Genomic DNA, 27,130 nt, shown 5'->3' with positions numbered 1-27,130 from the left:
CATGTAAAAAATTCTGCTGTGTGTATATGGAGGGAGAGTAGGGAATTTTTAGGTCTTCTCTGCTTAGATTGTATACTAAATATTTGCCTCAATGAGGCCGTACATGGTGATTGCCAGTCCAGAAGATAGACATCCAGCATTGAGTAGCATGTTCTGTGCTTGTTTTTAAAAGACATGCTTGTTTATTTAAATACAAAGTTGTGGGAGACAATTTGAGTGACTCCCCTGGATTGTGGAACAATTGCTGCAATTTTGATTATATTGAGACTTATTTTTTATACTGATATATATTGAACTGACTGTGGTACTTGTTTCTCTTTAGTTGGCTCTAAGCATTGCAAATAAGGCAAGCAGAGGTACTGATATATAATCTCTAAAGCCATCAGACAGTCTGCTGTTTCCTCTCATAGTGCTGTCTATAAAATATATGAGCACAGCAGGGTGGAAGAGCCAGTCAGTTCCAAGAATGTCACTGAGGGTGAGCCCTGAGATAAAGAGGCTATTAGTTCCCAGGGTACAAAGGTTTACATATCAAAAACTAAAGCAACATCCTCCAAAAACAGTTTAGTGCTACCTTAATTAAATTATGCAGGTTGATCCTTCTACATGTGGTTAGCCCTGCATTTTACAAGATGCTTTTTTTTTTTTTTAACTATCCCCCTAACTAGCTCTAGTTACTCATGTAGTTCCTGCCATCCTCACTGTCACCCCTCCTCCAGCCATCCCCTTCTTCACAGGATGATAAATTCTGGGAGAGACCTAGGATCTGGGCCTCTGCCCTCACATCCTTACAAAAATTAGACTTAAGACCCGTTGGCTGCCCTTGACTTTGAACATGTCTTGGTATCTTTATTCTCTCCATGAGTTACATTGGTGGTAGTAGATTGGAATTAACTTGCTGAGATTCCAATAATGTCTCAATTGGATTACAAGTTTTTAGATTATAAAAACAACTAAAAAGAAATTGTAATACTTAGATTACAATACTGCTTAGAATACTCAATATTTGGGATTATAGTAAAAAGTAAAGGGGAGAAATGTAAAGCACGAAATTTCTTGTAAAGTAAAAGTAGTGAAAGAGGCAAGTAGATAGTAAAATAGAAAATTGAAGAAATTTTCTAGAATGTTAATTCCTTTCCTGTCATTGAGATCCTAACTTTTAAAGAATAGTTCCTTCTTCTGGAAGGAATCTAGTTTTATGAATTAAAACAGACATAGTAAACAGAAATTCTGAGATAACTGAACGATAGCCCTTTGTTTTTGGAAACGTAGAGTACAGAATTTGGAAAGATTCCTAATTCCCCAGCTATTGTGTACATCAAAATATCAGTCAGTCATTCACACAGAGTGATCTTGTCATTAGTAACATTCATAGAATATGGGAGTGAGAACATGAAAGTGACATTATATTTGAATTTGGTCCTGTGCTCTTAAGAATCTAGTGGCTAATATTTGACTTTATTGATCTTTTAAGTATTAATGGGTCACATTTTATGTATTAAGGAATTAAATGGGCTAATTGACTGAATCAAGAAAATGTAATGATTATTGGGACTTGTTTTTGGTTTGAAATGTAAACTCTATGATTTGAAACATTTTGGACTATGACTTAAGAAAGCAAAGATGATTTGCCTTTCCAAGTCAGCTGTGTACCAAAACATATACAGAAAATACTAGACCAGCTTGGCGGTGGTCCTACAAGCTAACTCATCTCGCAATTCAGATCTTCATGAAGATTACTTGGAAAGGATCAGGTGCCAAATTGAGATCTGAGAACAGGGAATTATCAAGGAAGCTGTAGAGGCCTATGGAACTGGACAGGCAATAATTCAATTTCCTTAGGATTTCTATCAAATAGAATCAATGGGCATTTAAGGTGTCCCAAAATAGCAAGCCTTCCCAAAAGTCCCATTCTGTTTATACGTACTTGATTTCCTTTCTTTGAGATGGGAGCCATATTTATCACTGAGTTTCTTCTGTTTCGTTTGCTTTTCTGTGTCACTTGCTATGTCTTCCTCTTATGTAAAGTTAAACCAGCTGTCTCTCATGACTTCCAGCCAGACCATATTAATAGTAATAATAGTATGCTATCATGTTGAACTTTCATTAGTTCCTGTTTGTGTAGGACTTCTCTCACCTGTTAAATCCTCCCTCAGTTCCTAGAGTCTTACAATGCTTAGCAGTGAGATCATCCTGTACTCCCACAGGCTGCTCCTCACCACACAGCTCCCAGTTTCTCGCATCCTCCATTAAAACCATGCCCTGTGCTGGGGATGTGGCTCAGTGGTAGAGCGATTGGCCAGCATGTGAGAAGCCTGATGCCATTCCAAGCACCACTGAAGAAGAATATACAAAAAAAAATCAAGTAAACACAACACAACAACAACAATAATAACAAAATCTCCAGTGCTCTGCTGGGTACAGTAAGCTCCTGTAATGGCCTCTTTGAGTGCTTAGGGTACTGAGAGATGGAGCCTGGGGAAGAATAGCCCCTTTTCCACTGCTGAGCAGACCTTCTCACCAGGCCCGGGAGCAGTGCTGTTTGATTTTATAGTCTCATAAAGTCATTTGTGAACGGAGAGACCTCTGTGTGAGTCAGATGCTATACCTTTCTCTCCGTGGTCTTCATGTTTCTCTCTTCCTCATTCTTTTTACCCACAACCTTCCCTCTTCTTCCAGACTTCTATTACAAAATATGTCCTCTTTTTTCATGGAGGAATTTTGTCTATCAGTTTCTCAAAGAGCCTTGGTCCCTGCCGTACACGGTAGCCTCATGCTCCCTTATGGTCTTGTGGATGCGATGGTTTTTGTTTTGTAATCTGCAAACCTCTGGGAGGACCATCTTCATACCGACTGTTTATTTCTGTGATATGGCTGCCTGCCCTTCCCTGTGCTGTTCTCTTCCTCCTTCAAATTATACCCTAAATTCCCCAGGCTTTTATTTTCTTCACCTTTACTGAGATAATCTTCCTCTTTTCCCTTTTTTCCATTCTAAAATTCTTTCTGATAAGCTACAGTATAGGCAGACAGCAGCACACAAGCCTGACCCAGTCCAAGCTGCGGGACTGAGAGGGCTGTGGACTTTGGTGCTGGACTGAGCTTCTGTTGAAGTCTGTCCTTGCTACTTCCTGCTTGCGAATCTCATGTATTATAACATGTAAATTAAAAGTAACAACCTTATGGAGCAGAAGATAACTTCTGGTGTTTAATGAAGTAACTGTGTAGAATTCTGACTCATTCTGTCAAACATAGGCAGTGTGTCAAAGCCATGAAACTGCTCTCAGTGTCCTCCTCTTCTGTTTTCCATCCCATTCGTCAGAGACTAACTTGTCTGAGCACCTTCTGAGGCGCATCACTGAGTGAGGAGGTACGTAACACTCCCGCAGCATGTTATGCCTTTCTGCATCTTGATATTTTTTCTTCCAAATAGCTGAGTAGTCCACTGGCCACAGTTTTCAACTCCATCACTGAATCTTAAGGGAGAGTAAGAGTTGATCATTTACTCATAAATCTTCATATTTACCTCTATGCACCAAATGTTCATTAATCCCATAAAATTTATGAGTAAATTAGATGTAAACTACATTTCTATTAAATTTATTGGTACAATTTAAATACACATAATATTCTCAGTTGTCATAGGATCTCGTTATCTCTACGTGATTTATCTTAGTTCTTCCATTTTTTCCATTCCTGTTAACCCCCTTCCCCTCCTTATTTACAAAGCTTTGTTTCCATTTTATCTTTTTTTTTCAGTTTTTTCTTTTCTCTTCCTTCCTCACTCCTTCGCCCAGGTCTCTTCCCTTGTGAAGAGTTTTTTCCTGTTTCACATCATCTATTATGTATCTTGGTTGTTAGTTACACTTTCAGTTTCTCACACCAGAGAGACAATATGCTATTTACCTGTGTGTCCAACTTACTTCACTTAAGAGTATGGTCTCTTCTCAGCTGAAGAAATACAAATGGGAAATACATATATGAAAAAAAGTTAAACATCATTGGTCATTCAAGAGATGTAAATTAAAACAACACTGAGATCCCATCTTACTCCAGAAAGAATGGCCAGGATCAAGAAATCAACAAATAACAAATGCTGGAGGGGCTGCAGGGAGAAAGGAACCCTTCTCCACTGTTGGTGGGAGTGTAGACTGGTGTAACCACTGTGGAAATCAGTGTGGAGTTTCCTCAAAAAGCTAGGATTAGAGGTCCTATTTGACCCAGTTCTCCTGCTTCTGGACATATTCCCAGAAGAACTGAAAACATCATACCACAGTGATATATGTGCACAAATGTTTATAGCAGCACAATTGGTAATAGCCAGATCTTGGAAACAACCCAAATGCTCATCAACTGAGGAATGGATAAATGGATGTGACTTGAAACCACGCTCATAAGTGAAATAAATCAGACTCACATTGTGAATACCGGATTATCTCTCTAGTGTAAGAAAGTGAAAGAGTGAATAAGATCCAAAATCTTCAATAAATATTGTGAGGGGGTAAGGAACTGCTCAAACGGGAAAATAACTCAGCACAAAGGAGAAAAGAAGGAAGGGAAAATAAAAAAAGATATGAATTTGTATATATATACATAAAATAGCTAAGGTGACTGTACTACTAATTCTATTAAGGTAATACTCATGATTCAATGAATTTTACATGTCTACATCTGGGAATCTGAGTCACTCTTTTGAAGATAACTGCAAAATAACAACCATTATTAAGATTCTATTATCTTGTTTTGAAAGCCTGCATTGTTATTATTTTGGGTTGTTGTTTGTTTGTCTCTTTTGTTTCTTGTCTGTTTTTATTTTGTTTTTCCCCCTCTCTTTAAAATAAAATAAAATGGACCTCAAAGTCCATTCAGTTAGCTATAAATGTCTCAGGTTCATCATTCTTTATGGCTGAGTAGTTCTCCATTGTATTAAAAACCTATTTTTAAAAATCTATTTATCGGATATAAGCATTTGGTATTTTCCCTTGCTATTTTTAAGATATATTTCTTTTTGTGGTCACTAACTGCAGTCCTGTCTTCTAGAACTGATACTTTATCATCACTTTCTTTCATTTGTTTTTCAATGTAATTTTTAATTTCCTGGATATCTTTTTGTTATCTATTTCATGTAGTGCACTTCTTTCCTGTGTTGGGCTCTCATGCTTTCCATTATTTTTCTGTGCTCCTCTATTTTTTAATCAATGTCTACTCTAGATTTGCTGAATAAATTCTTCATTAAGGTTGTCATATCTTTTATGATCTGTGAAATTATTTCTCTTCTTATTTTCTCTATAGCCTCATATATATACTTTTCCCCCTGCTGCTGTCATTCCAGAAAATTCAGGTGGATAGCTACTGATTTCCTCTATCTCATTGTCCCCTCAGTTTGTCCAGGGTGGGCTGGATTTTGCTCCTGCAAGGTGGGATTGCATTTTGCTTCTGCATCTTGTCATTTTACATGTTTTTAAATTTTAATTTGTTTTCTGTGTGTTTCTTATGTTAGATAGCTTCATCATGGTATCAAGGCTTACCTAGGAAATATCTGTTTCTTGAAGGTGTTTTTTAAGTGTAACAAGCTGTTGGTCTTTGATTCTGTCCCAAGATCCTATCTTGTCACTTTATTAGGGACTAGCAGTGTCACTTTGCTTCAGCACCTACTCCTTTGACACTAGATTAAGGGGATGGTCATGACCCTTGTTGTCATAGGAGGGTGAACAACTAATTACAACAAGAATGGCATCCTGGCTAAAGTCATGTAACTAGCAATAACAGTATTGTCAAGCATAGGACCCAAGCATAGGGGTGTTCTGCTGCCTGAGTTTGAGCACTGAGCCCTTTGAAATAAAATAGTTATCCTGCCTTCCTGCTGCTGCAGTACAGAATTATGTGCTGGGCCGCTCTAGTTCGCTCACCAACTGCTGACCAGGTCGGGGGCTGGTTGGGCAACCATGTCGCACGTGTTCACTCCTGTCTCTGACCATATAAGACTCTGTTGGTCCAGTTGTTCTAGCTGCAACATATGGTCTCAGGTCTGTGGCAGTGAGCTATTTCTTCTGTAGCAATGAATCCTATTTTATTCTCCACTGTCAGGTCCCTTAGGTTCCTGTGTGCCTTACACTCCCTTGGGATTCTTTGCCCGCTGTTATATTCCAGACTCTTGGCACTTTGTTCCAGAGAAGCTGAGTAGCTGACACTTAGCACTCTACCATTTTCTGAAAGCTAGATGTAAAATACATTTTCCCGTTTGAATCATGTTATCTAAGCACTGTGCATTATAATAGCAGTTGATAGTATTAACATTAGTACTGTCACACAAACCATCACATTTCTAACTGCATTCCTGAATTTTGTTTTATATATATATATATTTTGAAATATCTTAGAATGAAGAAGCATTAAAACTAGTTATAGTTATCTTAGTGATGTTTGGGTCTGGGAAGGGAATTAAAATAAAAAGAAAAGAATAGGAAAACATTATATCATATCTTTCAAAATCAAGGTTTAAGAAAACTCCATAGTTCATTTATTTTACCTTCATCAATTAAATTCTATGAACCATTAGTGGAATTTAATTTGCACACACACAGTTTACTTATAAATGGAATTTCACTGAAACTTTTAATGTTTTAAAACATGGCTACAAAAAGAAATCTTGAATGCTCTAAATTCATTTGGTTCAGATAAATCCACAAAGCAGCCAAGTGGCTGTTACTTTATGCAGTCAAGCCCTTTGAGAAGAATTTTGTTGATAAATCCTCATCTCCTAACTTTAAAACTGGAGAACCGATTTGTCATGGAGATCTGTGTCCGCTTTAGAGAACATTATTTACTTAATCTATTGTCAAAATAGGATTTAGTAGATGTTTACTGTTAGGTTTTCCAGCACAATAGAGAGGCAAAAATAAAAAAGAGAGGCCTTTATTGAAGCCTTGGAGAAGAGTGCATGACTCGCGGGGTTGGGGCTCCTCTTTTGACTGGAGAGGAACGGGAGGAAGGATATAGGACCTGTGTCCGGAGGTGGAGTAAGAGGTGGAGGTTGATGACTCATGAAGAACTGATTGGAATTTTCTTTGTGCACAAGAAAGGAAAGAAGAAACCATAATCAAGACTGAGGGGAGAAGAAGGAGGCGGCAGTGGTCATCAGGGAAATAAGCTGTTGTTTTAGTTTGGCCTTCTGCCTGCAGTGTTAGACCACCACCATAATATTTAGTAGGTTATGGTGGGCAGAGACCTTTCACTTACTCGTGGTCTCATCAGGTTTGCGGATTTATTTTGCAATTTGGGAAACAAAAAGTTGTACCAATTACATTTATGTTAAAGACTGTGACAGCAGCAACAACAACCCCCCCCAATGCTTTTTAAAAAGCATTTTTAAATGCTTTAGCTTTTAAATGCTTTTAAATGCTTTAGCATTTAATGCTCCCTGTGTCATTAGTGCTAGTTTCCTTCTTGTTCTACATTTTTGCTACGACAGACCTATTTTTTATGCGTACATATTTGCTTGCATTTTGAATTGACTTTGAAACTTGCCATAAACAAAGTAGATCTTTCTGTGCTCAGAGTCCCTCAGTTCCCAGGGTTTTCTCAGCACACTGGAGAGAGAGAGAGACCCACCACCTTGCCCTGGGAATCAAAACAACAGCCATGTGTCTCTTCAGTTTATTACATATATTTATTTCTTCAATTAAATTAGAAATTGTAGGACAGCATGGAGCATGGCTCTGCCTTCTGCCTGACTCACACATGGTTTTTGGGAAGTACAAGTGTGGGGTAACAGTGCCTTGTGACCTTTCTTCAAAGCCTGCACCTCCCTAGATCTATTTGCATTGCTTAAAGCCAATTGAAGAGATAAAGAAAAGTCCCATCCAGCTCTGTACATACCAATACATGGAAATAGGGTCAGGTTTAGCCACAATGTGGGTAAGTGCTCTTCTTTCCAGGAGAGTCATCCAGGTGGTCCTCCACAAGCAATAATACATTAATAATGCTTCCTGAGTGGAGCAAAATAATCTTTATAAAGCGATGTTAGATGTCCCCTAAGGCCTCCTGTAACAGTTTAGTTATCCCTAAAGTTTCAAGAAATGCAATATCTTATAACTTCTACATGTAGAAACTTTTAAGGTAGCAGGATTCACATTTCCAGTTCTGTGATTTAAATGTTTGTGAGTTTGACCCAGTTACTTAGCTTCCCAAAGTTTATATAGTCTCATTGGTAAAATGAGAGGATTACTAATACTCGCCTCTTAGGGCTGTGAGAGCTAAATGACTGAGGGATGGGGCACCCTTCCTCTTGACCCTGGACCTCGTAGTCACCCTTCTTGTATCTTTTTCCTTCCCCTTAACCAGGTGTGAATCTAGCTATTTTATTTAATTTATGTCTGTCTTAGTTATTTTTCTATCATTGCTGAGACAAAATACCTGACACTCAAAATGAAGGAAGAAAAGGTTTTTTAGCTCACAGTGTGTGAAGGTTTCTGTCCATAATCATCTGGCTCCGAGGCAGGGTGAGATGGCACAGGGGCAACAGGGGCAACAGTTCAAGGTGGCGGAAGACAGCAAAAGCAATAGAAGTAAAATGGGGGGAACAAACCTCTTCTCCCGCTTCTGCCTTCTCTAGGGCAGGTGTAGCATGCTACCTCTGTGCCCTCCTCTTGCTCAGGTCAAGGATGTTTACACAGTGTGCATCTTTAATTTTTACTGCTTGCCCCCAAATGGTATCTGAGTAAAATGAGGTTGGCAGACAGCAATAGGGATTGCTTGCTATCCATGCTGGACCAGCCTGCAGGGCCTTGAAGTAAGAACCAGTGCTTTTCCTGCTGGGTTTTCCTGTCCCTCTCTATCCAGAGCAATCCTGCTATGTAAGCAGTCTATGTGGACAGACAGGATGTTTTGCAAAGTGTATCTCTTGCAGTGGATTTGATAAAATGATACTAGGTGGGGATTGAATAAGGGCCTTCTTTGGTACTGATACTAAGTATACAATTTTGTGCAACTCCAATGCCTTTTGGTCTCCCTGTGTGTTAGTCAGCTTTCTCATGTCTGAGGCACCATCTCTGAAACCCACAGGTAAAAGAAGAAAGGTTGAATTTAGCTCATGGTTTCTGAAAATTCAGTATGTGACAGAATGGCTCCAAAGTAGAAACCTCATGCTAGAGCAGAACTGCTTACTTCATGGTGGTTGAGAAATGGTGTCAAGGAGGAAGGGACCAGGGACCAGGTACAGCACCCAAGGACGCGTCTCCATGACCCACCTTGCATACCCTAGAGTGTGCTTTGCTAATCTATTAAAAGATGACATATCAGATTATCAGTAACACCCTGAATACCAACAGACAAAAGAGAAGCCGTCACACCTATGAAACTGTTGCCTGTGAGTTACAGTCTTTTGTACAACACTCGGTATATAATCAGATAGACAATGCTAAAAAAATCTACTCCAAGGTTTGATAAAAGGCTATTTAAATGGGAAACTTTTATCAGGGAATGCCTTTGACCCCACTCGCTTCTTTCTATGTAATATTTCATTATATTTGAAGTCATATCCAACAATAAATGTTAATTTTTTTAAAAAATTGTGTTTTGTGAGACGGGCATGATGACACGTGCCTATAATCCTAGGAGGCCGAGGCAGGAAGATTGCAAATTTGAGGGCATCCTGAGCAACATAGACCTTGTCTTAAAATAAAAAGAAAGATTAGGCTGAGGATTCAACTCAGCAGGCATACGTGCCTGTGTGCCAAGTGCAACGTTGTGAGTTTGATCCCCAACACAAAAAAAAAAAAGAAAAAGTAAAATTTAGAGGCTATTTTGTTTCTTTGATCTTCATTTATTAAAAAAAAAGAAGTGATTGCAGTAGTGGGGTAAACTAAGTGCACCATAGCAGGAAACCTGGATTTGAGTTGCACTTCTGTTGTTCACAATTGGTGTTACCAGGGCCAGGTCACTTTAAGTTTCTGGTGTCATTGACCTTCTTGTGTGCAGTGACAAAGATGCCATCTGCTGTGTTTGCCTCGTGGATTGTGTGGGTTCAATTGAAGTCCAAGATGAACACTTTCTTCTATGAATTCTACACAGATACCGTATTACTAGGTCTATAAAAATATTTGTAGCATTTAGAAAAACAAAACCACACATGATAAATCTGTTTTTTTTTCCCAACCAGGGCAGTTAGGTCCCCATTTTTCTTTTCTCTGAGGTCTGTGCTCTACAAGCAAATCTTCAGCTTTGAGAATCTCCTCCAAAGCTCACTGCTTGCATCCTTGATGCTCTATAAAATGGGGCTGAAAATGTCTGCTGAGCAAAAATGCCTATTTTAAACTTTCCCATTCTAATTTGAGAGTCATTACTCAAGAGCAAGTTCCTTAATCTGGAAAAAAGCAACTTTCACTTGACATATGCAGTGACTGTTTCTGATTTAAAGTTCCCATCAAAAACAAACTCCACAGAATGGATCCACATCTTAAAAGCTGCTTCTGGTTGTTGAAAAGGAAGCTAGCTCCATCTTAGCCTCTTACCAACTATAAAGTAGTAGGTACTCAGTCCATCTTGGGACTCACAGTGTAGTCAACTACCCTTAGTAAAACCTTAGTAAAGGAGAATCGCAGGTGTGTATCTTTTTTAAATAATGAGAAGCAGGTTTGTTCCTTGAGCTTGTGTAATTTTTCTTGCACAGATGATAATATAAATTAGACAGTGACATGAATCCAGAATTGTGTTGAGGATTTCCAATTCTGATACTCATTTTTCTTTACACTGTGCAGCTTTGAAGAGGTAAGGGAAATGTGAAGATAGAATTCCTTGAAGTCTTTGGGAGGATCATCAGGTTTATACTTTGTAACATACCTGGATAACTGAGCTGATTAATTCCTGGATCAAAAAAAATGAAGAATAATACAAAAAAATATACATTGAGACTCTTTTCTTCCCTTTGGATAATTCACTATGACTTTGGCTAAATATTTATTGGGTAAAATAATTCTATTGGCCAAAATTGGGGCTCTATTATATTATATTTTATTTTTCTGCAAAGATCTGCTGCTATTGTAAAACCTTGCTCAGAGTGTTGGTTATTTCATAGTGAAATCTGAGTTTCAGAAGCATAAACTTCACTTCTGCAGTATAGATAGGTTTAGGGCATTCCTTCTTATAACATTGTAACAATGCCAAGGAAATCATAAAATTGCAGTCTTTGTGAAGAAAACAAAAAACATTGGGAGAATATATAAGCTCTCTCAATTTCAGCGCTTCCTATCCTGTGCTCATCTGTCCTTGCTTATTTCTAGCCTTTAAGCATGAAACGGACCTCTGTGTTGTGAGGGCTGGTCACTTCCCAGGGTTTTCAACCCAGTGCCTGGTCCTTCCCCTGGTGCCTACTGTGTCTCATGGTTTTTCCCACCTTTCATCAATATTTCCCTTTTTACTACTTTCGTTTCAACTTAAAAACATTCTTCATTCTCCCACATCTTAAAAGAATAAACAAAATAACAGCAAAGACAAAGTCTTCATGCCTGTACAAGTTATTATTCATATTTCCTTCTCTTAACCATTAGTATTCTCTCTAGTTCTTTGCAATGTCATTTGGTATTATGCTGCTCTACTACAATAATCACCTAAAACTCTGTAAACTACTTTTTTTTGTACTGGGTACTCATGATCTTGTGTTTTCCAGGCAGGAGGTGCTAACACCACTGAGCTAAATCCCTGACCTTCTTTTACTTTCTTTCTCAATCTTGTTGTAGAATTTAATGTCCCTACTTTTTATTCTTGATTCCTTGTCCAATCTTTCTATTCCATCTGTTCTGACATTACTGCCAAGTTAATCTTCCTTAACTGTAGTCCTGAACATGCCGCTGTTTCTCTGACCAGAAACTCAGTGACTTTACAGATGTCTATGAAGTTGAAATTAAACTCCAACCAACCTAGATTAAAACCTTTCGACAATGTGGTATGACTTTTGCAATTATTTGACTACGTCCCCTAACGTTCAGGGGCAGAAACTCAGCCCTCAGTGCAACCACGTTTGGCAGTGGGTGGACTGTGAGTATTCTGCCCTCAGGAACAGATTAGTGTTGCTGTCACAGAAGGAGGTCTGTCATGGTCTGTCTGTCAGAAAAGCAAGTTACATGCCCTCTTACCTCTACACTCTCTTGCTTTTCCAACTTCTGCCTTGCAGTGACTCTACTGAGGTCCTCGCTAGATATTAATGCCATCCCAACCACTGATTTGAAATTATCATACAGACTTATTGGACTTCTCAACCTCTAGAGCCGTGCATCAGTACACTTCTGTTTTTTATAAATTTCTCAGTCTCAGTTATTCTGTTGTGATTGTACAGATGGACTAAGACAAGGCTGTCTCTTGACTAATTCCTCTTGACACATATCTATAAAGCAAAGAGAGAGATTTTTCCCTTTGTACATATTAACTGACATTCCCATCTTATATAATGCTCTTGGGATTCCATATTATTAATCTCTGTTAAGTAATACCTTTTAGTGAGGAGCTATTTAAAATATTTCCTGAATAATTATTTTGGTTAATCTTTCTGTTTTTTGAACTCTTCTGGTTTTTCCATAATTAGGTCTCTTTCTGTCTTCTATTGTAGTGATTTTGTTGATTTTCATATTCCCAGACATACAATGTTCAAGTTATTTTTTGTTATATCTTTTACTTTTATTATTAATTTTATTGGTACTATTTAGATATACGTAATGATCGTATTCATCATAGGAACCTTTTATCTGTGCATGATATATCTTAGTTCCTCTTTTTTATTTTTGCATTTCCCTCCCTCCCTTCAACTTTTTTTCCCTTCTTTATTTACAAAGATTCATTTTAATTTTGTACCCTTTTCTCTTATTTTTCTTTTTCTTTCTCCCCCTACTCCTTTTTATCACATCTTTTTTATCCATTCACCAGTACTATGAAAAGGAGATTAAAAAGGATATCAGAAAATGGAAAGATATCCCTTGCTCTTGGGTAGGAAAAACCAAAATAGCTCCCTTTTCCTTAAGAACAGTTTTTTCCTATTTCACAATATATGCCATATATTTTGGTTTCTAGTTACACTTTCAGTTTCTCATATCAGAGAGACAATATGATATCCACACATGTGGGTCAAATTTATTTCACTTAAGAGTATGGTCTCAATGTCTATCTATTTAGCTATAAATGTCTCAGATTATCCTTTTTCAAGGCAGAGTAGTAATCTCATGAACTAAAAAACTCGCATCTTTTTTAAATCAAAGAAGAAGGAGATTGAAGAGGATATCAGAAAATGGAAAGATATCCCTTGCTCTTGAGTAGGAAGAATACTAAAAATGGCCATACTCCCAAAATTTTTATATATATTTAATGCAATCTCAATCAAAATACCTTTAGCATACCTCATAGCTAGAGAAAACCATCTGAACACTTTGGAACTGGAAGAGACCTAGAAGAGCCAAAACAGTTCTAAGCAACAAAGGCAAAGCAGAGGCATCCCAATCCCTGATTTGAAATTATGATACAAAGCTACAGTGATAGACATGGGGTGGGGGAAAGATCTGAGGCTCAAGGGAACAGATTAGAAGATGCAGAAACAACTTTAAAGACACTCAGTCACCTTATCTTTGACAAAGTGACCAAACAAGTTCACTGGAAGAAAGCCTCTTTAACAAATGGAAAAACTGACTTTCCACATGCCAAAAACTAAAACTAGACCCATGTTCAAATTCTTTGAAGACAAAAATTCTTCAAGGAGGAAAAGATTCAGAAAGCTATTATACACCTTCCTTTGTTTTTAATGTCTCTTATTTGGAAAACATCATCACTGTACTTCATCCCAGGGGATAGATGGAAAGGAGATAGGCAAGCACTAACTTGTCCTAATCACAAGAGACAAAATTCAAAGCTATCCAGGTTTGTGTACGTGAGGGGAATGACTAGTATCAAGTACCCAGAGAAAGTAGCTGCAGCTAGAAGGGATACCCAAGAAAATCTGAGATGGTCATTAGAGGCCACACCTTCAGCAAACCAGAGTCCATGAGGGAGGGAGCCAGGAAATAGAGATCCTGACCCCTCTGCTATTCTGCTCTGCAATCTGCTACTATTGTCTCACAACGTTAAAACCCAATAGATGCCAGATTGCAGAGAACACGTTGACTGAGTCTATAAAAGTCAGTCTCTTGCTGCTTAGAATATGTCAGAGGATAAAGCATGAATATGAATGGACAGATAGAAAACTTGCAGTTCAATAACATGAGTCACAGATAATCTGTCTCAGCACCATGGAGCATGATGAAGTCATAGGGCATGACTGTGCCAAGCAGAGAGAGCTTTGCATTGGCCATTCAGGACCAGAGTCAATTAGGAAATCTACAGCCGGCAGATAAAACAACTGTACCTAATTATGAGACCTTATTTTAGGCATTTATGAAATATGTCATGAACATTAGATAACAGCTACTAAAAGGCAATCATTTTCCATTAACATGAGGCACAACAGAGATTTCCATTTTGGTCATTTCCATTTTGGTTAATCTTCTTGCTTTGTGGAAAAGGAATCGGGGGGTAGGTCACCCCAGCAGTGTCCCTGTGGAGAGAATGTCAGCCTGGAGTTTGTGAGAGGAAATTGAAGACATGAAGACTCCCAGGAAACAAAGTGCTTTTACATTGAGCATAAGCAGAGAGGAACATTTCACAGATGAAGCTAAGACATATAATTTGATGTGTGGGTCCTGCAGAGCTGATGCACTGGAGCCAAAGCAGATTGAGGAAATACTGCTTGGAATAGCCCCGTGAACTCAGCGTGGAATGCTAGTGCCGCTGGGTCTAATCCCACTGTACGTTGCTTTCCTGGTTTCTTTGCTTTTTTTCTTCCAAGACTTTCACATCCTTTCCCTCTGGTTTTTAAATGGAAATGTGTGGTGACTCAGCACTGCAGCAGAGAACTCATCCTGCCCTAAAGCTTTCTTCTCACAGGGCTCTTTACATGCTTGAGGTTGAGATTCATTTGCTTTTGAAATTCATTTGTTTTTCTTCTCCCAAGAGGAGAATTTAAAAAAAAAAATTAATCAATTTAGTGCATAACATTAAATAATATTTGCAGCTAATAAGTTGGAAACAGATTACCATTTCTCATTCCACAAAGATCAGGAATTTAGAAGAGGGAGTGTCTGAGGTACATATGTCCTGATGTAGACTTGGGCAGAGAGGTCAGGAGTTTTAGGATGATAGCTGAATCCTGACCGTCTTTCCTTTGGAGGAGAGAGAGGAATTTAGTTATTCCATGCTCCAGAGGCAGCTCTGTAAATATGCACTGATGATGATGAAGCCTGTGTGTTACCATTTTGATAAAAATAATTTCTATTATAGAAAAGAATGGCAATATAAAAGAACTTGAAAGTATTTATTTATATGTATGTCACTCCTATTATTATCAGGAACAGGAGAAAGAAGGCCTTGCTTATGTCATGTTAATGTTCAACTGACTCCCAAGATGTTGGTTCTGATCTCAGCTGGCTAAAGACTGAAACATTTTGGAGCTCGAGTTAAGAGACATAATAAAGAACATAATAAGTTGGACTAGTGAACTGAGTTTCCCCCGTGGCTTCAGGCATAGGCACTACGAGTATGGTAAGAGAATTCTAAATTGCAGTTTCTGGGTGTCCAAGCCAATACTCTGAAGTGTTTTTTTTTTTTTTTTTTTTTTTTTTTTTTTTTTTTTTAATAATAGTAGCTTTATATCTGCATTATGGATTTGCTGCTATAAAATACAATCTCAGAATTTCTTAAACCTTGGCTCGAGTTTCCCAACTGTGACTGATATACAGAGTATGATGCCTTTTTCTCCATTAATAAAACTGAGACAATTAAAAAAAATAGTTTAACTCTATGTAAAGGGCCACATGTCTGCAACCTCACAAAGACTCTGAACTTTATGGGAGGCCTCTTTCCTTTAATTTCTAACTCAGAATCTTTATTGGCCTCTACTTGACAGTTATTGTATTTATAACCAGACCCAGGGAATTTTAGTACCATTTCCTAAGCCTTATTGTTTAAGGGGTAAACTTAGGGAGCAATACTAATCTAATCAGACATTCAGACACTATCCAATGAATATTATAAGTAGCAAGATGCAAGACACTGGGATAAATTATGTAATACCAGATTAACAAAATAAAGGAACTCTTCTGTTTAAATTGCCCGGAAAATCAGTGCATCAATAGAAAGCAAGAGATGAGATAAGGAGTGACATCACCTTTGGAGCAAAGGAGTAAGACAGATCCAACTTTCAGACTTGTGTTTTCTGAGCTCTATCATTTTAGACACGTTCCTAGATACCTCTTAATTTCAGTTTTCTCATCTTTAAAATAGCACTGTGTGGACTAAATGAGATAATAAAGTTAACATGTATATGCATATATACTTCATATATGAGAATATCCTCTTAGAGAACAGGCTTTTAGAACAGTTGTTTCCTGTTTGAAATCATAGCGTATGCTTTATTATTGCTGCTTCAAACAGATGCTGAAAATTTTTTATTCTGCTTTTCTTCCCCACACCATACACTTCCCTGAGCCAGGGAAATTAGAAGGTTAAAGGAGCTGGAGGAAAATGATGCTCAAGAATAGAGGAGGGCATTCTGTCTTGCCACAATTCAGAATAGCACATCTGTTGCTTCCATTCAGCTTTTCTGAGAATTCATAAGCTGAACTCTTGATCCTGTATGCTCAGGATCACACACGGTAGATGTTGACAGCTCTGCTAATACCTTTATACCTGATTTCTGTAAATCACATAATGAAAGACCACCTTTCAAGTGAGTTCTTGGATATATCCAAAGAGTTTGTACCAATGATTATCAAGAATCTACACAAGGATACCTACACGAGCTTGTGTCAGTAATAAGCATCTTGGAGAGGATTTAAAATCATGACAAGCAGATTGAGAATAGTTTCTTACACATATGTAGGAAAATGAATGCCTGTGCTTTTCTGTGTGTCTCCTCTTCATGTTCTATTTCTCTAAATAAATGTGATAACAAGCTGAGTGTGATGGTGCCATCCTATAATCCCATCCAAATGGGAGGCCAAAGCAGCATTGTTGCCTGTCTTGGGCAACATACTAAGATATTATCTCAAAACAATTAAACAAATAAGCAAAATTTAAAAATGAAGTGAGAAAACAAAATGGAAGTGTATGTGAATATAAATTCAGTATTTAAGAATTTTCTCTCTTAGCAAGGAGGCTTTTAGAAAAAAGACAATATTATTTCTATTTGAAACTATATAAACTCTGAACCCTCCTGGCATCTCTGGTTAACCAAATGTTGACTTGTTTTTTTAACTGTCACTTTGTCATTATTAGTTTTATCTGTATCCCTTAAGGAATTCTTAATTCAAAAATTTTCTCCATTCAAAATGTACTTTTATTTAACTTTCCTTACAACTAGTTAGAAAAAAAATCTGAGAATAATTCACTAAAGATAACAGTGGTTAATATACGATTATTCTGTTATCATTTCCAGAGAGATTTAAGTGAGAAAGACTTGAAGATGGGGAAATATGTTAATTAAATAAAGTATTGTAATGCAGAATCTTAAGTCTCATGTTTATGTGTATCGACTTAAGCCATTTCTGAGACCTCTTTGAATCACATGGCCAAGCAGCTTCCTTCACTATGTATGGAGTCTTTCAACTACCTCTGTGAGGAACTCAAAAAATCCACGCAGTGCTTGGAGCATTTTTTCTCTGTCATTCCACTTGGCTGAAAATAGGCAATCAAGTAGAAAAAAGAAAACAATACAGAAATCAAACAAAAACCAAGCCTAACAGCTTGGTTAAACATCCTCCTGAGTTACCTATTTAAATTTCAAACTTGAAAATTTAAATTTTTACTTTTTTTTTGGTGCTGGAGGCATAAAAATACAGACATGATATCTTGTGTAAACAGTATTAGCACAAGAAAAAGATTTATTTATACACAAAGTAAATAGTTATGCAGCTAGTTTCTCTTAGTTCATTAAATTTTCACTTTAACTTTATGGTTGTGGTGTAAAACCTTCTTTCACTCTGTGCTTTAAGTTGAAAGGCTATTGAATCTCAAATCTTAGAAGGTACTTTGTGGAGGGCAGGAAGGTGTGGCTCATCTTTGCAAAGTAATATTCCAAGCATGAGTTTTTGAACAGTTATACTTTCTGAGAGTCTCCCAGTCTACTTCCTCAGGATTTCTGAGAAGTTTGATAGCTGTTTTAGAGAAGATTGTACAGAGACCTGACCCAGGCTGCAGGGCAGTCCCCATATGTGGCGAGGGTCACACCTCCACCTCTCAGTTGCAGGAAGACTCCACCTAGCCAAGGTGAGGTTGGGGTAGGGAGGAGGGTGGATCTGGCTGTTGGCTGATGCCTGAAGTTGGTTGTAGTCAGCTACAGAGGAAGGACAAGCTGTGGTTTATTGGATTTATATTGGTGTATGGTTTATGCACTCTGTTAGAACAGCTGATTTCTTCCCCTGTTCCTCTAACAGGCAGGCTCATTGCTGGAGATGACTGTCAGCTGCCTCCTCAGCGTAGTCACCGTCACATGCCTCGCCACTGGAGCCTGGGAAGTCTGACCACAGACCGGCGTCTCAGGACATGAATAATTAGGTAGGCATAATGGAAGGCTCTCACTGCACCCTTCAATTGCGTAAGCCCATTACTGAACTCTGCTACATCAGCTTCTATCTTCCAAGGGGGGAAGTCAGAGGATTTTCATACAAGGGCACTGTAATTTTAGACAGATCCAATAAAGGTTTTCATAATTGCTACCAAGTGAGGGAGGGATCGAACACCTTCAGCCTCAGCCAGCAGCTGAACGAGCTTCCAGGTGACATATTTTTCAAGCCATCTCCCACGAAAGACATTCTAACTGAGCTGTACAAACTCACAGCGGAGAGGGAGAGACTGCTGGCCAATCTGCGGAGCTCAGACCACATCCTAGGCATTTCCATGGGGAACCAGGAGGGGAAGCTGCTGGAGTTGTCTGTGAGTGTGGCCCCTGAGGACGGCTGTTCCCAGAGTGCTGTTGATTGGTGGAGGGAGCCCGCTGTGAGCCCGCTCAATAAGAGGAGCACGCAGGGGAATAAAAAGCCCCGGAGGTTTGGTGGAAGGAGAGAGAGCTTTGAAGTGCAGAAGAGAATAAGAAGGAAAGGGCGCGGAGGCCAGGAATCTACTCCTCAGATGGGGAAGGACCAGATCCCTTCCAGCAGTTGCATTCCTCCTTTTGGCGCTCAGCTTAATCTTCGGCTGCTAGAGGAAAAAGGAAACTTGGTTCCCAATGGGGTGCTCACATCTTCCCTGCAGAGGAGAGAAAGCTGCCCTGCAGATATCCCCAGCGTACCCCATGCAGACCTTGGCTTTGCGAACTCTGGGACGGCCTCTGAGGATGCTGGGCTTGGAAGAGGAGCACTGCCCACTCGCAGCAGCTCCACAGAGGCCGGAGATAAAGGTGTTCGAGATCTGCCCAAGAGGCCTCACAGACTGGAGCAGCAGCAGACAGACTTGCCTGAAAGTCAGGAGGGTGCTAAGAAGCATCCAGAAGCACAGAGAGGTGGCCTGGGGAAGTTGACCGAGCGAACCTGCAGGAAGAAACCTATTTCCAAAGTGGTGGCCAAGGTCCAGGATCTGTCCACTCAAGTGCAAAGAGTAGTGAATGTGCCTCCTGAAGGTGAGGAAAAGATTGTTGTTCACCCAGCGGTCAAAACTGAGTTTATCTCCACAGTGGACTTACTTACCCTCCCAGGACCTGAGGCTGGGGCTTCTGGTTCCAGGTGGCAGAGGAAAGAGCAGCAAGGGACCAGGTCACTGCAGTTGCCAGCCAGAGAAAGCGCCTCTGTTTCTAGCTTACCAGCCAGCGCTGAAGGGGCAGTGAACAAGGTCCTTCTGAAGGTGATTGAGAGTGAGAAGTTAGATGAAGCCACCAAGGGGAAGAGGCTGGATGTCCCCATCAATGCAAGGGCTACCCATGGCCCCCCAGAAACCAGAAGCAAGAGGAGGGCTGGGGTGCCCCAGAGGGGCCACAAATCCTTGTTCCTGGACCTGCCCTACACTACAGGTCCTGGCTCCTCACAATGCAGAGGTGATGAGAGGAGGCCATCGCCCCCAGTGCCAGCAGCTCCCTGCTCGGGATTTAATAATTCATCCCAGCAGCCGCCACACCAGCAGCCACCACCTGCTCCTTCGCCCATCTGTCCAAGGTGTCCCAGTCCTCAAGAGCACCACAGGATCCTCCTGCTCCCTCCACTGCCCGGTGAGAGGGAAGCCGCTCTTAATGCCGCTCCTGGTAGACAGAGCAGTATCCTCTCTGAGTCCTCATCTCCTGACACATTGGAGCCACCATCTTCTGCAAAGGTCACGGAGACCAAAGGGGCTAGCCCGGCCTCCCTCAGAGCAGGCCAACCTCAGCTGGTACCTGGGGGAACTGTGGAAAGGAGCTTGGGGCCAAAGAAGACCACAGCTCCGTCTCAGCCGCTGTCATCTCCAGGTCAGTCCTTGTTTAAGATGTTTTGTTCTATCCTTGAGTGACTCAAGAACTATCAGGCTGCCTGTGCTGTTCAGAGACCGGGTGATTGACAGTGGGATGAAATTCCTAGACCTGTTAGTTAACCTGGTAGCAAGAAAAATAGGAGTTGTGCAGGGCATTATGGAGATGGTAAAGACGGTGTTGACTTAAGAGCGAACTAAGAGAGTTATTTCCAAAAGCATACGTTATTACTATTTTCTAGTTTGTTTGTTTACTTTGTATCATTCTACAGTTGCCACTATGGTTGCTTAACACAGGGACTGGAAGAAACAGGAACTGGCAGGAAGAAGTCACAACCTGTCCCTGCCTTTGATCCTTTCTCTGACGCCTTTACCTCAACTGTACCGTTCATGCTGCTGGAATCACTGTAGAGATTCTCCAGGCAGAAATGCAAGAGTTGATTGTGTTTTTACTCTTCTGTCTGCAGTCATGGGTTCTTGTTTGTTTTAATCCCCTGTCTAAGGGCCATTATTTTATAACAAAAAATATTTTTACCAGAAGGAAGAATTCAGTCTAATTTGAGGAAACTTGGGTCAGATTTTCTTTTTTCACTGTTTTCTATTTAGTCTCCCCAAACAAGCGTGAAGTAACTATCTGTTCTAAAGTTAGATTTTGCTTACAGGTTTAGTACTGTGACTGGGGTGACATTATTTCTTGTGGAGAAAGTGTTAAATAGCCCATCTGACTCATATGCTTAATGGAGTTTAAAATTTTACATGCAAGTAATTTTGCAAGTTCAACAAGAAGTGCCATTCCTAAACTCACTGTATTTTCCAAGCCAATTTGGCCAGGTGCATAGGGTTTTGTATGCCACTGTGTAGATACTGTTCTTCGTCAGTAATCTTTAACAGCAGATGGTCAATGTCTGTCTAGGGAATACCTCGTAATATGATATGTGTTCTGTCTGTCTGTCTGTCTATCTTTGTTATCAGGAATCAATTTGGGCTTGTTAGGGAGGTACTCTACCCCCTGAGTTATATATGATACATGGTCTTTTACAAGTTAGAGAAGATTCATATGCAATTTTTGAGATAAAAATTATCTATATAGGCAACAATGGTTTTAAAAGCTTTTTATTCATTCAGAGTAAGTTTCTCTAAATCTCTGGTCCAAAGAGTAGTTCTTTTAAAACGTGGTAAATAGTTTTCATCTTATTTTTTATAATCCATCAGTCTTAGTTTAGTAAGACACTGTTTTCATAATATAACCTACTTACCTCCCTAGGAAACTCCTAAAGTTATAGATTTTATGGCATGAATCACACATCAGTAGTGATGAAATTACTTCCTCACTATGGGTTCTGGAAGATTGGAAAAACTTAGTGAAAGAGTTCTGCAGAGTTAAGCCCCAACCCTTTTTACTTATTTTAGTTTGAGACAGGCTCTATGTGGATCACTAAGTTGCCCAGGCTGAACTCAGACTTGGGCTTCTCCTGCCACAGCCACTCAGACTGCCAGGATTGTAGGCATACAATATCATACAGTTCCAAGAGTTCTTTTTAGAAATCATACCAAATTCAAGGATTGTGTATACCCCTCATCCTGAAACTGTGCATTAAATGCATTAATGTAAAATATTTTTCTCCCTTGACTTACAGTTGTTTCATTGTTCTTTGCTATATAATATAAAAGCTCCATCTTATGCTCAGTTATTTTGGGCATATAGAACATACTCAGTTTCTGTTGGTGAATAGCCATGAACCCTGTGAAGTACAGGTGGAGGAAAGTGTAAGCTTTCCTTTCGTCCCTCTATACAGTTTATTCATTGTTATTCCCTTTACTTTTGGGCCCCAGCCTTCATTGGAATCTTTGGGAGCATTTTCAGGAGCCAGTCTTAAAAAAAATCATAGGGATTCCCTGCTAGACAGGCTTCCTGTGCTCCTGTGTTTACAAAAAGAAGGGATTGGGAAAGGAGAGGAGGTGGCAGTGGGGGAGGCCTTTCGGGCTCTGGTCTTACGCTGGGTCCTTTCTCCAGGATCATACACTATCTCTTTTTAGCCTTTTTCTAAAAGACACTGAGGAAAGAGGAAGCTTCCCAGATGGGATCTCTGATCTGTGGCATATGTTCTCGTTTCCTTTTCTCTCTTTACTCTTGTAGCCACGAGTGCTTTTCATGTTAGATCCTTCAGTCCCTTTGTACATCTGGGGAGATCAGACAGAGAGAATCACCTGCTTCTAGCCGCCCTTGTGCGTCCTTCAGTGCTCTTCCCACTCAGTGCCGGCAGACCCGTGGACCAGTGATGGCAAGCCTGAGTTCCAAAAATGCAACCCCAAACCCACTTATTTATCAGAGTCCTAGCACTGCAACTAAACCTGAATACTGAGGGCTTAATTTAGGAAAAAAAAAAACTCATACATTAACATCTTTTATTTTAAAAGAAAACCACAATAACAGAGCTTTCAGTGATACAAACAGATTTTTGTGGAAAGGTAAAAGTTTGCATTTGATGTGCTCGGGCAGTTTGACTCTGGTGCTGACCGGGAGGGTCCTGTGTGCCTGCTGTGGCACGTGTGCCGTAGCTTCACCACCATTGCTTTCGACAGCCACCAGCATCCCCCAGGAGAGTGTAGCTCTTTTACAATCCCTGCAAAGTGGCCTTTTATCTGAATCCACCTCCCACCTTTCTCCCATGTTAGCTATTAAACAGATTGAGTTTATGGTCTGTGACACTTATTTCCTGTGGAAATAACACCTAGGTATTTTATTGAAGTGATACGAGTAGGATTGTTGAAAGCCTCATTAATTGTTCAAGTAAGAGATTAACTCTGGCAAAAGTAAGCATTCATTTCCAGTTAGAACTTCTAGTGTTACAGACAAGTAGTAATTCCAGGAAAAGAGTGAAGTCTACCTTTCCTTCTCAGAAGATTAGACAGTTAACACAGACATCATTACCATCCATGTGAGAAATAGCAGAAAGGTATCATAAAAGCTATTAATCTGTATTTTATTTGCTTTGTAAATTTTTTACCTCCTTATTCCATGAAACACATGGAGAAATTTTTGTCTGGTGGTAGAATGATCAAACAGAGATTCTACTATCAGATGATGACCAAATTTTTGTTCCCATGATTCTTCCCACTGCCAACCACAAAACTGGTTATATAATATTTTGGTCACAAGAATGGCTGTAGAATGTTCCCAAGCCCTTGTGAAATATGACATGCCACTCGAAATTTAAGTTAGTCTAATTATGCTAACCTATTCAGTAGTGTCCTTGGGGTGGGGTGCGAGGATTGCTTTTGGGTTTGCTTGTTTTTGTTTACCTTTGATCTAAAATAAACTCCTTTCATGCCATAAGATTCACATGAAAGTTGGCTCACCATACTCAGGAAATGCCCAGCGATCTTATGATCTTTTTCCTTTGAAGGAAGTCATTGAAGTGATGACTAAAGCATATGCTTCAGACATTGTTCTTAAATCAAGGATCATTTGACTGATTCTTGTGCCCATCAAAAAATTTAATTAATGCCAGCTGATTAAGTGCTGAGACACATGCATGTGATGGATTTTATGGTATCTTGGGCTTCTGTCAAAGCTTTGATTTCTACCTGTGCACATAGATATAAATTCTTCCCTTGTAAATATTGACAGACTCGATACTCATGAAATGTAATATTATTGGTGGTGAATTTTGCAATATTAATGGATATATGCAACCATTTGTGTTACTTCATAAAGTATATACTACATTGAAGAATGTCTAATTGTTAAGTGGGGAAAAAGGATTCAAAAATTGCATGTATAATATATGCAGTATATAAAATGAAATATAGAAATTATATTGACAGGAACTATCAGTGGGTCATAATTGAAACTATATAAAATTACGACTTAGTGATCCCACTTTTAGGAATTTGGCTTACGTGAATCTGTGTAGCAGTAAGACTACTTGCATATGGACATTTCCTGCAGTATTCTTTGGGAATGCTGAGAAAAAGTTGAAAAATGGTTAAATAACTTATAGTGCATTTATGCCCTGCAGTACTGTCAGGCTGAGTTATTGATCAAGACTTAAGTGCATCTTTGTAAAGCAATGTATAGATTTCTTTCCGTTTTGATGAAGCAAGTGCCACTTCCCCCAAATATAAATGTGTATGTTTGATGTGGGTTTGCATATCAGGGAGACAGATGTGGAAAAAGACTGGCTTGGCTGTTAGCCATCTTTACTGAAGGGAAAAGTGGGAAATGAAGTGGAAGGAAAGAATGCAGAAGCGTGGGCGAGAGCATTCCCTTTCTTCTGTCACCTGGTTTGACCTTGTTTCTCTCGATGTGAGAAATATGTCACTTCTATGATTTTAGAGTGGTTACACATAGATATGTTCAGGGTAGGGGTAGAATTGTAACTAAACCGCACTTTTCTGTATGTTCTCTGTGATTTTTAATGAGGCAGGGAACTGGCCATTGTGAATGTGGATGTGAATTGGCACAAAGGGAAAAATGTAGGCTGCTAGATAGCTATAAAAGCAGCTCCCAAAAAGGAATTCTTCGGTAATAGGCCTAGATAAAGAATAGGCCAAGAGAAGAAGGCAATTCAGAATGGCTCCTGGATTCAACGGAGTCCTGACAAATACCCCAAGGCCTGGAGGAGCAGGGAAGAAGTGTAATGGCACCCAGAGAGGGCACAAGAATGCAGAAGCCTCTTAGGCAGGAGTAGAAGATCAGTGCAGTACCACGGCAACTGGGGGTACAGATGTCCGGGCCAGCCTCTCCCGTGATGTTCTTCCTGTCTGCTCTAACTGACCCAAGTGAAAGGCTGAGGGTTAGGGAGTCAGCCAGCTGGCTATGGTCTGTGAGATCAGCCTTCCAGGACCAGCAGCAGGTGGAAGAGAGTAGAGAGCAGATCTGGGGGGCAGCTGGAGGACAAGGTAATGTAGATGATCTGGGCCTTCCTCTCATTTTCTTTGAGGGAGCTCTTGCAATAGAATGGTCTGTGTGAGTGAATCTTGAGAGACTGAACACAATTAAGTGATGAAGCAGTGGAACTAGTGGGTATGCACCCCAGCTCCCAAATTTATGGGTAGTTAAATATGGAAAGACACGATGGTACTTTTGATGAGCAACGGAATAAAAAAGAATGTGTTTGTATAGCATATGTTTTGTTACAGAACATATGTTTGTCTTGATACTAAATGAATACTGTAGTACTTCACTTGTTTTTCATGTGAGTTTCTTCCCCCAGATCTAATTAGATTGACTGTCACTTGTATTTTTAAAAGTTCACACTTAGAGAAAGTAAAGGAATTAGAAGACCTTGTGATTCACTTTTCAGTCCATGGATTCAGAAAAAAATTATGTGCTTTAAAAAAAACCAAAAAGATCTAATGTTTAATAATTATTTGTGTAACACTGAGTCTGCTTATTTTTTTTAATGCAGTGTTAAACATATCTACGCAAGTTATCTGAAATTAAGAATAATTAGCATATGGAACATGAAATAAACTTCACCAATGAGTAATGTGTATTTAAGGCCAGTTTCCATAAAAAAAAATGATTATTTCTCTTATTTTTTTCAAAGGAAAATGCCTTTCAAAGGCCAGGGCTGTGGCTAACATCTGTTATTTCCAATTCGGGCCTATGTGGGCAAATTTTTTTTCCCCAGCTTTGAGGATATCACTTTCCACAGAACTGTTTTTAATTTGTTTCTTTCCATTCTTGCTTCATAGGACAAGATTTTAAATGAAAGTGGCAGATTGTCGGGCCGTGCACAGCCATCTAAAGTAATTCCAAACATGGAAGGAAGTGGCAGGATTAACACCATGATAAAAAGAGAAAATTTTACTATTTTGTAAAAATACTAAAATATGAAGAAAGTTTTGTTGGATATATTTATTTACATAACTCAATCATTCTGGCTCACAGCATTCTGACCCATAGCAATTTCTGAGACTATAATTGGATTACAAACATTTCACTCAATACACAAAGCAAAAGTACTGAATATTGAAATTGTATGTTTCCTCTTATTCTTCCCGGCTCCTCTGACAGTGCTTTTGAGATCAGTAGCCTCCACTCTGGGCTTTCCCTTGTACTCTTGGGCTCACCCTCTTCCTTGTGGTAACAGTTATCAGGGAATGACTTTTCCCATCATCTTACATTATTTACTTTCTGCTCACTTCCATGAATAGTAACTTGCATTAGATAATTCTTAAATGGAAATCAGCCCATATGTAATCCATATTTGTGGCTCCTCGGCTGTGAGGTGAGGCCACACTATCTGCTTAGAGTTATTTTACATATCCTGGTAGCTCAGTCTTTTGTTATGGCAGATTCCAGAGTTTCTTCACTCTCATTGAAAGTTCTAGAAGTTTTTCTCGTAGTCATGAATTTTTCCAGTGTGTTGAACCTGATGCTCCATATGGGGGCTAGAGCAGTGGTGGTGAACATATGTTGATACTTATGTGACATTACAACATATGTGATATTTATGTTTATTTTAAGACAATGTTACTGTATGAGTTGTTTTTTTCTTAAACTTTAGTATTCAGATTTAATTGCAGTATTGGCATTTTGTGATAAAGAAGTAGATTTTGGGGTTGCAGTTGGGCACTCAGCTCTAAAAAGTTCACCAGCACTGGTTTAGAGGATTTTAGGGAA

The 27,130-nt window shown here is 39.3% G+C and overlaps 1 protein-coding gene across 7 annotated transcripts in view; it reads left to right on the top strand.

Annotated features, from left to right (window-relative positions):
- The window catches only part of Fmn1 (formin 1), a 400,542-nt gene that overhangs the window by 17,427 nt on the left and 355,985 nt on the right, over nucleotides 1–27,130 (top strand). For 3 of the 7 annotated variants that reach the window (XM_063250324.1, XM_063250318.1, XM_063250319.1), the window contains 2 exons: nucleotides 15,417–15,609; nucleotides 18,501–20,497. In XM_063250324.1, the coding sequence (XP_063106394.1) occupies nucleotides 18,631–20,497 (1,867 nt within the window). In that variant the 5' untranslated portion in view covers nucleotides 15,417–15,609; nucleotides 18,501–18,630. Of the gene's footprint in view, nucleotides 1–15,416; nucleotides 15,610–18,200; nucleotides 18,334–18,500; nucleotides 20,498–27,130 lie in introns of all 7 variants that reach the window. The other 4 variants (XM_063250323.1, XM_063250322.1, XM_063250321.1 and 1 more) reach the window with 2 other exon arrangements.

Source organism: Cavia porcellus, unplaced genomic scaffold (assembly GCF_034190915.1).
Source record: "Cavia porcellus strain 051 isolate PalLab524CR breed Dunkin Hartley unplaced genomic scaffold, mCavPor4.1 scaffold_6, whole genome shotgun sequence".
Taxonomy (NCBI): domain Eukaryota; kingdom Metazoa; phylum Chordata; class Mammalia; order Rodentia; family Caviidae; genus Cavia; species Cavia porcellus.
The sequence above is the reverse complement of the archived record's forward strand: the minus strand, read 5'-3'. Positions and strand labels throughout refer to the sequence as shown.